General features: G+C 36.7%; 1 protein-coding gene across 1 annotated transcript in view; it reads left to right on the forward strand.

Moving 5' to 3' along the window:
* The window catches only part of LOC103145579 (tumor suppressor candidate 5 homolog), a 16,045-nt gene extending 3,630 nt beyond the window's left edge, over nucleotides 1–12,415 (forward strand). Inside the window, exons 2-3 of the mRNA XM_007563061.2 lie at nucleotides 8,761–8,893; nucleotides 10,557–12,415. Of these exons, the coding sequence (XP_007563123.1) occupies nucleotides 8,761–8,893; nucleotides 10,557–10,576 (153 nt within the window). The 3' untranslated portion in view covers nucleotides 10,577–12,415. The remainder of the gene's footprint in view (nucleotides 1–8,760; nucleotides 8,894–10,556) is intronic.
* Nucleotides 12,416–12,761: the final 346 nt, after the last annotated feature.

A 12,761-nucleotide genomic window follows, 5' to 3' on the forward strand; every position in this document is an offset into this window, starting at 1 on the left:
TGGATGGATGGATGGATGGATGGATGGATGGATGGATGGATGCCTTTGGTTAGGTACATTTTTCAGTCCTTTTGTAGAGTATTTAACACAGAAATTACAGATGCTAATGAATTTCATAAGTCTGAACATATAATCAACTCTTAGATTTTTTCATGCTTTACTTGGAATCATGGTATAAATTGTTATGTGTCAGAGGATTTAGCAATCCAAGCCAATAGCTTTTGTGTCAATGGGGCTCAGTAGTCACTCAACATGAAAAGGGAAAACTGAACCAAACACCAAATCCAGTTTTGCTTTTCATTCAAGCTTTCTGGATTCCCACAAACATACATTTCACACAGCCGTCTGTAGTAATTCTCTCACGTCGGTATTTGAAGCCGCTGAACAGTGTCTTTCTTTTTACTTCTCCTGCTGTGGTAAAGCCAAATTCAGATGCATGGAAGAACAAAGCAAAATCAATGGAGGAAACCCATTAGTTCCTTAATGTCACTCATGTGGCCACTACACACTCAAGCAATATTAGGCAGTATGCGCTGTATTTCCCCAAGCTGCCATCACAGACCTACTGACATTCACAAGTCGGCTTCATGGGGAAAGTACTGAGGAGAAGCTTTGACAGAGGGCAAGAAGAAAGAAAAGTGAAGGAGGTAGAAACTGGAGATGGCCGCTAACTCAATAGATGGTGAGGGAAGTCAATTTAGTTTCTCTGCAGAGGGCAGATTGCTGCAGTTAGCCAGCTCTGTGGCTGCCATCAGCATCCTCTCTCTTTTCTGAGGGAATGAGAAAGGAGATACAGGCTTCCCAAGGAAGATCAAAACAGCAAGGGCAGATGGGTGTGAGAGAGACAGCAAATGGCCATAAAGTAGTTCCTATCACTTGATTAGAAAAAAAAAACCTGACTGAGAAATTGCACTGATGTCAGATATAAGTGCAAGTGAGTCAGAGCGGGATAACGGAGCATCGGTTGTGATCAGATGAACAGTAATGTGGCCGATACCACAAGATGAAGCCTTATAATGTAAGTTCACCGCTCTGTTCTAAAATTCCCATGGCTGAAGAGTAACAGATACCTCTAACAGAGAATGATAGTAGCAATGGGAGGTCAAAGGAACGTGTCCAGACTCTGAAAAAGTCAAAAACATAATAACAAATGAAGAACGAGGGGCTTTTAAAGAGCTGGCTTGATTTGAAATGCCCTGCTAGTGCAATGAGCAGCCTTGGATCCTGGTTAAAGTCACACTAAGAGGTTTTCTGTTGCGTTAGATGTAGATAATTACAGATGAAACTAGATTCTTATGTACGCTTTTTAAAAAGACACAAAGCCCTTTGCTTATTCCACAAATTGATGTTAACACACACTAACCTTTTCCTTTTTAGGTCAGTGAGATATACCAAAATCAATTCTAATTATTATTTATCATTATCGTTTGCCGAATCCCATAAAAGTGAGAGATTTAAAGAAAATGGCCAACTTTCTTAAACGTTTACACCCACACGTTAAGAGTCCTGTCATTTCCTTCGAATACAGACCAATAGAGCCAAAAATAATTCCTGAATAAAAAATAAACTCAAGATAGAAAAAAAAACACTTGTTTAGAATAACTGGAACATTAATTAATACATGGTGTATATTTGATTGTGGGATTTGACAAAACGTAGCATTTGTTGCTTGTTTCATTATTGGTTATTGCTCGTTTTTATCTAGTAAAGCATTTTGAGCTGCCTTGTTGCTGCTAGCAGAGGAAAATATTACATTTGTTTAGAACTTAAGTAAGTTCAAAATGTACCTGTCTTGAAATAAGTAGTCTATGACAGATGTGGTCTCATTTTCATTCATTGTATATTTTTTTTCTAATATCCACCCAGTTGTATCAAACTAGTTTTCGGCAAAGTTCATCAATCTTGCAGGTTGTCACCAGTATAATGGTGTTATCAGCATTAACGTGAGACGGTAAGGCTCTTTCCTTGCAAAGGTTTATTGTATTGACTCACAGACTCATTAACAGCTTACTAAATTTAATGGAGGAATATGAGTAAGCGTACTCAAAGTATTTACTAAATAGGGAGTAAGTTTTAGCATTTAGTTTCAAGGAATCTAACAAAAACAAACATGGTTGAATTTCAGTGTTTTTGATAAATTGTCCTGAAAGAAATTGAAAGGAAAGAAATGTAAATGCTGGTTTCTTGTAAAATGACATTCTAGATTCCTGAAAGATGCTCTGGTGCAGAAAACTAAACCTGGGAGGCGTGCAGCCAATCACAGGGATACGAGAGGGAGAGGTGATAGGGTTTTTTTTTCCCTTTGCAGCCGAGACTAGAGCATCCCGATAATAATTATCTAAACTGTAGCAGGATTATTGCACGCTCTGCAGATATGCCTGTAAAATATGGACTTGCATATGTTGTTACACCAGAGGAATGAGTGTGTTTGTGCATAATGCATGTGGGGTAGGTAAATGACTTCTTATTAGCAGTTGCAAAACGGCAGCTTTGCAAAGCAGTTTATGCTGCAGTTTTTGAGCACCACAAAGTGAAAAGCCAAATGTAGAAACAAGTTTAATTATTTTTGTTTTAAGCTTTTATTTACGACGATGCACCCATTCTGTCACAAATAAAAAACAAGTTATTTGCATCTACTGTAAATAAAACATGTGTAATGTTTTTTTGTTTTTTTCTTACTGGTTGAGGTCAGTTAGGATTTTTAATATGATTTCTTTTTTTAAAAAAAATACCAGATTAAAGAGGTTTTTTTAATTCAGTTTTTTTACACACTTTTATTTGACATTTTGTATAACAACTTTTTAAATTCTTTGACTTTGGTAAGACATTTTGGGTATGTCCTTCCTCCGCATGCACACACACACACACACACACACACACACACACGCACGCACGCACGCACGCACACACACACACACACACACATTGGCTCTGTTGCTTGCTTTTCTATTGGTCATAAAATAACTCTTTATGAGCATGAAATGCAATTTTTGACTGTACTTCAACAAAAGCACAGTCAATGAAATAAGGATGAACTACACACATAAGGTTAGTTGGTGCTTCCTTCCTTCTAAACTAAACATAAAGGGACAAGAGATTCCTCTAAAATCCTCTGGAATATTTATGCACTAAATGGAAAACTGGAATAATGTAACATGTAAACACTTCTGGAGTGAAGTGAGTGAAGTGATGTGAAAAGTTCAAAGATTACAGAAGTTTAAATAAACCCTGTTTTATGTAGGCTTCTTGTTTACACTGCCCTAGTTTATGTTGGTTAATCTGATCTAAAGGTTTTAATGTGTTTTTCAGTACATGTTTCACACGGGAAGCATATCAGTTGTGAAAGCCTTCAATCTCCATGTCCCATGTACATGACAATTTGTTTCTACATAAATTACAAAGTGATAACAGATTAATTAAATTGTTTGAATAAACTTAAGTTACATTTCTGGGTTTGGTGTAGTTTAAATACAGCAGACGTCTGCTGGTCCTGGCTTCAGCCTTAGAAGTTGAGTGAGTCTGGATATATACTAAATAAGGATGCCAACAGAGAAATCTCCTGCCTCTCAAAATCCCAAACTTTTTTTCTAAAACAAAAAAAGGTTTTATGTTAACCTCAGAAGCTAAACCACAGGAGCAAAGTAAAGGTACAAGCTTTTTCAGCAGCTACAAGGCATCTCACAGCTGCAGCAATAAAGAGCAGTGCCTTTACGGTTCTGACACATTTGATCATCTGACCGTGTTAAGAGGTTTAAAACTTTAATGGTGAGTCTGGTGTAAAAAGGCAGAAATGAAAAAAAAGAAAAAGCAAAAATAGCAGCTTAGAGATCCTCAAGGCCCAAGTAACCAGATAAAAGTGTTTTAAACAAAAGATCGAAACATTTCTGCTCTACAGGCTCAATTTCTCTATTCTCCTTACATTGCAATTCACCATAAACATAAAAAAGATTATATACCCAATGTAAAATGTGTATCCTATTGTAAAAAAATATGCAAATAAATCATGTTTTGTACTAAATAATGATTCCACATGGAGACTTATTGTGTGACATTGTCATATAATCAAAAATGGTTTCTTTTGTACGGTGCTCCTTCTCACCAGGCTGCTGGTTGTTCTTCATTATTCATGATGAGAGACAGAAAAAAAAAAAAACGGAGCACTTACTGCCTCACCAGCCTCCACCTTCCTCCGCTTGAACACATGACAGACTACAGAGTGCGCCGAGTGTGAACACACAGGGAGAAATCGAGGCATTTTAAGGGAAGGATTTCACATTGTGAAAACCAATATCACCAGTTGTGCCTTTATTCTAATCAATAAAGATATTAATCAAGTAGGAAAACGCATATCCTAAATAAGAATGCTTAGACAAAAACCTTTCCTTGTTTTTTTGTTTTTTGTTTTCTTTTCTGCATTTAGAGGAAGTGTTACTGTCTCCATAAATCTTCCTTATTTCATTGACATGTTTTCTCTAAGCAGGATAAATAAGCAGCGTTTTCTGAAAGAGACTTGCATTGATTCAAGGTGCTGATGCTGCTCTCCTTTGTGATGCGAGTCCAGATCGATACCGGCTCCACCGGGAGTTTGTACCGTAGCTTCACACCGCAGTCATAGAGGTGAGACACGAGTGTGTCTCTGCATGCAAAGGATGAAAATAAAAGAAAGAAGAAAAGGAACACACACACACACACACACACACACTTTGGAGTTGATCTATAAAGTATTCACAGTCCTCTTCAAATTCCATACTGTAAAAAAATGAGTGTAATACATCATTTTCATGTTTCCTGATATTATTTACATTTCAAATGAGAAACAAACAGACATTTTGGAGAAAAGTAATAAAACAGTAGAGATATTTATTTTTGATCTGTTAACATCTTAACACTTTACGCAGTCATGTGGACAAACTAGGACACCCTGTGACAGCTTGTCCATCACAGGGCGCCAAAATGTGAACATATCACATGAAAGTGAACACCATGGTAACATCGTAGGAGTTGCTAAACGACCACCAACATACAGAGGTAGAATAGAATAGAATAGAATAGAATAGAATAGAATAGAATAGAATAGAATAGAATAGAATAGAATAGAAATTCCTCTATCGTCACACAATAGAGTAGATTCACACAAAGGTAGAATATAAAATACATAAAAACACAATAAAGAATAAAAATACGGTAGCATTGGCGCAAATTTTCAACGTGAATACTGTGCAGTTATTCAAAACAGCTGCTCCGATCCAAAGGAATGTGACAGGTTGATTTAAAAGTGTTCAAAATGTGTTTGTGTATTTGATTAATAAAAGATAGGCTATTAAAAGACTATCTTTTAATAGTCTTTGCAGCCGATTGCAGCCGACTGCAATCGGCTCTCAGCCTTCTGAGAGCCGATTGCAGTCGGCTCTCAGAATGCTGAGAGCCGACTGCAAGATGCTAAAAGAAGTTACCAAACAGCCTAAAGTGTCATCTCAGGACCTGTAGCAGGTTCTGGGATGAGTGTTGCATCTGCAATCAGAAAGAGGAACCCTTTCGTCTCTAAGAAAACTTGAAGGCCAGTTTGTCAATGTTAATGCAGAAAAAGACTAGGAATCCTGACTTAATGTTCTTTACATAGATGACTCTAAAACTGAATAATTTGGACACCAGAACAGAGGATGTGATAAACCAAATATGTCACTGCAGGGTGATGCAGGAAAGGTTTCCATGATTTGGAAACCTCAGAACCTGCATCAGAGGCCGTATGTTGGAAATGTTGACCCATCTGTAAAATAATTAAATAAATAAAACTGAAGTATAACTGAAATCTGCGACATGACAATGACTTAAAACATACTATTAAAACCACTAAGAACTGTATGAGAATTAAGAAGTAGAAAGTTCTCGGAGCGTTTCCTCCAATCGCTCGTTGCCTTCACTTTAATGTGATCACTGCATTTTTTTTATTTTTTATTATTTTGTTTGTTTATTTCTTCTGACTGCTTCCTCTGAGCAACGAGGTCATTTTAATTCTTTGCCACAACTCAGCAAACTGTGGCTTTAGATAAAAGATGCTGATGAGAAAATTTGAGGGAAAATCTCACTGGCAACAACTGATATTTATTTCAGCACCATCAGACTCACTATTGATGACAGCAAGAAGAAAACTGAAGGCTTTAATAGAAATGAAAGGTGTTCAAACAAAGCACGTGCAAAACTATGGTAAACGTACAGTTTTCAATTGAAAATAGATGAAGGCATAAACACCGGTCAGCATTTCCAGTGCAGTGATTTATGATGGCTTGCCAGCATCGTCAGGGTGGTGGAAACCCCCGCCTCCAGAGGCCTGCAGGAGCTACTTCATCAAGCCCTTTTATCTCTCTGCCTTTCTGCAGTGTAATCCTAACACTGAGCCAATCCCAGCTCTGTAGACTCAAGTGTCAATTAACTGAAGAGAGACAACACTCACACTCCTGAGTGTCATTAAGAAAAGCAAAAAAAGAAAAAAAAAACAGTTTCTTCTTAAAATGAAAGAGGCAAACGACGAAACATACATTACTGTTCAACCAGTGTTTTAATAGCGCTTTATCTAAATGAGGAAATTGACTTACAAAAAAAAAAAGATTGCGTAATTTAATAAGGATGAGGGGGAAGAACAGCTCTATTTCCTGATGTGTTGCAAAGACAAGCCTGCATGAACAGCTCCTAAGAGAAGTCTTGATGTGGAACCTCTGAAATGTGACATTTCATGTTTAATTTAACCTCATGACTTTGCTCTGTGTCCTGGTGCTTCAATTGTCTAAATGTTCAAAATGACATTTTTCTGTTATTAACCCCAAAAGTTGCAGATCACAGAGTCCATTTCTAATGCGCATTGCCTAATGCTACCTTGTGATATGTTATAAAAGTCTATGTTTTGCCCTGACTGCAGAAAGTATTAACAGCAACAATGCTAATTAATGAAACATACATGATTTTATGCAAAAATGACACCAGACTCAAGATTCAGATTGCAAGAAAGGATTGATGTACTCTAAGGCGACAGTTGTAAAAGTTCGCCCTGCAATCAGTGGGTTGCCGGTTCGATTCTCTGTCGTTGTGTCTTTCTGTCAGACTGCAGGGCAGGGCAGCTTTGGTTACAATCCTGTAGCTTGCCATCATCAGCATGTGAATGGAAATGACTGATTTCATCGTAAAGCATCTTTGGGAACCCTGTGAGGGTTGAAAAGCGCTACATAAGTTTTTGTTTCATAAAGCTTTTTATACGTCTTCAACGGAAATGCCAGTAAATCTGCAGGGCAGTATTGCTTATGATTTTCTTTCATTTCTTTTATCATTATGATTTTTTTTATATATTTTCAATCTTTTTTTAAATTATTTTTTAACAGATTATTTCAAACAGAAAAGGTCCATGGGGTTAGTTTATGTGAATTTAATGTTGGTTTAATGGTAAACTAAAGGGTTTCCTATTAATAGATGAAAAACATTACCAAAAACACTTCTGAATGAATGTGTGCATACATATACGAGCGACATGAGCATAAGTGAGGTTAGTGCATTCCTTGTATTCAACATTTGAAATGAACTTGGCATTCCTGAGTCTAAAGCACATGAAGCTAGCAGACGACACAATAGGAGGGAGGGAAAGGCAGAGAAATTACGCATGCAAGCTTTTCTGTTTTAAGACTCCCAAATGAAACTGCAGAGCGAGGACTTGAGGCTTCCCATTCATCATGTCTCACAAGCATACACATAAATCACCCAGTCGCCGTGTCTGTGGTGAAAATAAAGCGATATACATACAGCATAAAAATGAATTACAGCACCTTCGCAGTGTTGTGCTCTCATCTGTTCCGATTGGCTCTGCGAGGCACAGTCCTCCATCAATCCTGAATTGCCAATTTGAAAAGGACAATTTCACCAGTGACAGCTGGGAATAATTTTTTATTGGCATTGTACCCTAAAGGGCTGTAGAAGAATTATACAGCTCGACAGTGTTGAACTGTGGGACTGCCATTTCCTCTTGTTCTCTAAAGATGGAAATCAACTTGATTAATAGTTTACTGTGAAACTGTTGAAGAGGAGGTGTAGTTAAGCTGGAACATTCTCTGGATTTTGCATAGTTTCCTGTAAACTCTGTGTGATTTAGCTTATCGGAAGAATCCAACATGTAAACAGAGTGTGTGCAGTGTCTAGGAAATGCCTGTAGGGGTGCACTGATTGCAGTTTTCTTGCCGATCAGAGATCATCGATCTTTAAAAAGCCTGACCTGTCAATTCCGGTTTTGGCCGATACCGATTTTTTTTCACCTGAAATGTTGCTAAAATTGCAAGTAATTCACCAATTGGTAATAGTGGAGTGATTGTTTACTGTGAACGTCTAGACATGACCCTGTGGGCAGGTCTGTCAGTCAAACTTCGCTCTTAGCAAAGCAACAGAAGACAGTGGCTGATTTTTAGACCTTTGGTAGATAAGATCGGTGGATACATGAGATCAGTCTAAAAATGAGATCAACATGTAAATATTGGCCGATCACTGGTCTCCTTGGCTGATTTATAGATGCACTCCTACCATCAAGACAGATGGTAATGACAGCATCACGCAGCGCAGACATGTTTTTACTTAGACAAAGTAGGTTTTTTTTGTTTGGTTGTTTTTTTTCATATTTATTTTTTCTGAAACTTTTGTGTCAACAACCAGATTAATAAATCGAGGGGATTGTTGGATTGTTTGAGACGACTCGATTCTGCTCTGAGTTTTTTCTTTTGTGTGTTCCAGTCCAGAAACAGTCTTCAGAACGGGGATGTGGACGGGGCCAGGAGGCTGGGTCGACTGGCTCGCCTGCTGAGCATCGTCTCCATTTTCCTGGGGCTGCTCATCATCGTTGTCTACACCACAGTTCACTTTTCAGGTGCACAAACATCGCTGACCAGACATTTCAGAGTTTAACAACACTCCAACACAATCTAATCATTGCTTGAGATTTACTTAATACAATTTAAAGACAAGAATAGGTAACACTTTTCCTATCCAGAAGAGCCCATCCAATTGCATCGAGCTTAGAAAATACATTTTGAGTTCTCACAGTGAGCACAATATTTTGTCCATGGGAACGATGTGTGTTTTTAGCAATAACTCTGGAAAAACTAGAGATGAGATCTTGTCATAACCCAACATCAATCAGTAAAAGTTTAGTTTAGGTAGGTTGAGAGATTCACATGAATCACATTGGAAAACATTTCACATGTAAAAATGTGAAATGTTAAATTTCCAAGTAAAATAATGTGAAAAACATGGGGAAATATTTTACATTTCGAATGTCTAGTAGACTGAAAATGTCTACATGTGAACTAAACTGGAAAATATTTCACATTTAACTTTCCCACGTGCTTCACATGTGTGATATAGATTCCATTTTGATAAACATTACATCTTTTCCCAAGTGTGCCTGACATTTGCCTACAACTATGTAATGCCCACATGGGTAAATCATGTGTTCACATGTTAAAAGACAATATGATTCCCACACATGAGTACAACTGGTGGGTTTTACATGTAACAGCACAATATAATTTCCTTCCATGGAGAAATGCAAGGTTTTCCGATATGCTTTTCACATTTCTAGAAAATAAAATTGTTTGCTGAGTCGATTACTGATTTAAAATGTTGTGCTTTTGTAGAAAGTGACAAGGACAGTAAAGATTTGATGCATATGTTTTAACATGTTGCTACACAAGATAATTCCCACGTTGGCTCACAAATTATCACATGTGAAATAATATGGGAAAGCATTTCAGATGTGGAAGAATGACTCTCCATATGTTGAAATTGTTTTTCTGTAAAGTTAAGGACAAAAAAAGTTAACAAAAAGCCAAAGAAATAAAAAATAAAAATAAAAAGTCCATAAGAGAGACTTTTAGTAGCCCACTTTAAAAGATCACAAGGCCGTGTGGCTCAAATGTTGCATCAAATGAAAAATAAAAGGTAGGGTAACACTTTATTTGAAGGGGGGTGAATAAGACTGTCATGACACTGTCATAAACATGACATAACACCTGTCATGAACATCAATAAGTCTTCATGAATATTTGTCTTCATGACAACTTGACATTAGCCAATAAATCATTACTATTTAAACTTTACCTTTAGTAACATAAAGTTACCTAATTTTTAAAGTGCAATCAGTAATACTTTTATAAAAAAAATTATATCAGTAATGATTTCTTGGTTAATGTCAAGTTGTCATAACAAAGACATTTTGAATAATGCCAACTTTGTATTGAAAGTGTCATAATTTACCGAATGACGCTTTATGACAACAGTTATAAATATTCATGCAGGCTTATTCATGTTCATGACAGGTTTTTATGACAGTGTCATGTCAGTCTTATTCAACCCCCTTCAAATAAAGTGTTACCAAAGGTAGTTTAGAGCTTCAACAGAATACTGTACATACATTATTTTGTTGTGGCATGTAATAAATACACCATCTCCTGCTACCCTGTAGCACGTTTGCCAAGTATGAACTGACCTAACACTCCTTTCTCTTTCTCCCCTCTTCCTTTCTTTTCCAGCTCTAAGCCAACAACCATGAGGAGCGAGGAGAAAATAAAAAAATGCAATGTCGAAGCCAAACCACAGATATGGAGTATGATTCCCTACTCTATGCCATGAAGTTACAGCATTAAGATTAACTTCAGTTAGCAAAAAATGTAGACGAGTCATGAATGACTGTCGTGCAACAAGTAAACCGATCAAAGTATATATATATATATATCACTGAAAATGCATGCATTAGATCCCAGTATCATTTGCCTGACAGAATATCCTGCTTTTGAATTGTTCGAGTTTGAAAAAGAGAGGAAGGAGTGAATGCAGATTTGTGTGATGAGGATGATTTCTCCTGTTTGAACAATGGATTTCTGGACATGAAGAGGATGATTTGTAAATGTAAAGTGGATGAATGATGGACTTTTCTCTGTCTGCGTGGAGGATCCTTTAAAATACAGTCTTTGAACTTCAGACGGCTCATTTAATCTTCATATACCCTAAATGAACGTATTGCACTCGAAGTATACACAGGAAGAAAAAAATATATATATTTCAGATAAAGGAATCTATGAACGAACAGATAGTTTTGATTTTATAAAACATTTGTATCCCAACTGTTGCTGGGTTTGTTGACGCCGTCTGGATGGCTGCTTCGTCAGCAATTGGTGGAAAAAAAGGAAAGAAAAGAAAAAGAAAAGAATCGATGTAAATTCAAGGGTTTGTGGAAGAAAAACTCTTTCTTTTGTCTTGAGTCATTTTGTTTTCCAACTTAAGAAAAACGAGACCAACTGCATGCCTGAATGTATACATCCCAATACTCTGCCTTCTTTTAGACTGTTATTGTTTCCCATCCTTAAGGGACAGACAGGTTTGCACATTAAACCCTTTTCTTTGTGTGTGTATTTTGTCCTTATGGACAGTTAAAAGCACGTCTTGCACCATATATGAATCAAGCCTTTATTACAAACACCGTTTCATCTGACCTTCCATCTTTGCAGAGTCTTTTTTACATTTACAAACTTTTAACACATTTCACATTGCTATACTTTGACTGTTAAAATCCATTCTTTTACTGGATGTTTTACCCTTCTTCTTGTATGGCTATGTAATGTATTTATATGGAAAACTATATATGCAATACCTTCGCATGTAAAAGGCCAAGCAGCCTGACACGCACTTATTTTTGTAAAAGAGCAAGTCTACGAGTTTGCCTAAGAATAAATAGCATTTAAAAAAAGACTTACTTAAAATCATGGCACGACACGTTGTCTGGATTCATCACTTTAAGAGAAAACTCATTGCTGTGTTTAGAGTCATGTAGATGTTGCATTGACATATGAAAAGGCTTAATGCTCCAAAGCTCAGATAAAAATCAACGAATCACGATGCATTATTCAATAGAGTTGTTTTTCTGTAGCTATTAAAGTGTCTTTTTTTTTTTTTTTTTTTTTTACACCATTAAAACTAAAATGCATTTAACTGGATGCCATTTGCTGAATTCTAATGGTCATTTAAGGGCTTTTTACAATTGAAACAATACAGATATTACAATCCAAAGTCCTCGAGTGAACGTCAGCAATGTAAGTCGCAGGCTGAGTCGTAGCTGTGCAGAAAAGAAAAATAATAATAATAATATTATTAATACTCCATCTGAACATCCAGAAGCAGCAAAAATCCAAAGACTCCCCATGTTTACTGGCCACAGCTCCAGATTCACTTGAATTTTCTTCTTCTGTGGTGCTGGTGTTTAGGAGCCAGCTGTTCACCTTTCATCTCTATTATTACTGTTTGTTTTTTTTTTTATATTATACTGTATGTGACGGTTCTCGTCTCTGTGGTGTACTTTTTTGCATGTGAGGAATAAATGTTACCATGCATGGTCTGAGTTTTGTGTTTTGATGATAACTTCCAGATTGAAAGGATGCCTGGACTGCCTGTAAGTTTACATGTTAAATTGCTATACGCATACAGCTCCCTACACGGATACTGGAACCCCTGGTGGAGATTTAAAAAAAAAGCTGTAAAATAAATATATTTCTCATTGCAGTACCATAATATCACACTAGATAGTTCAGAAAATCCCAACTTTAATTTGCAAACATTTAATTATTGAGAAAATAATGTTTTTTCACAACTTCACCACCAGTGGCTCACTTGCTGACTCCTGAACATTTCCTTGATAATAAAGGATTGAGACAACACAACCAGAGCATTCTTTTAAGTTTGTT

This window comes from Poecilia formosa, unplaced genomic scaffold (genome assembly GCF_000485575.1).
Source record: "Poecilia formosa unplaced genomic scaffold, Poecilia_formosa-5.1.2 Scaffold144, whole genome shotgun sequence".
NCBI lineage: Eukaryota > Metazoa > Chordata > Actinopteri > Cyprinodontiformes > Poeciliidae > Poecilia > Poecilia formosa.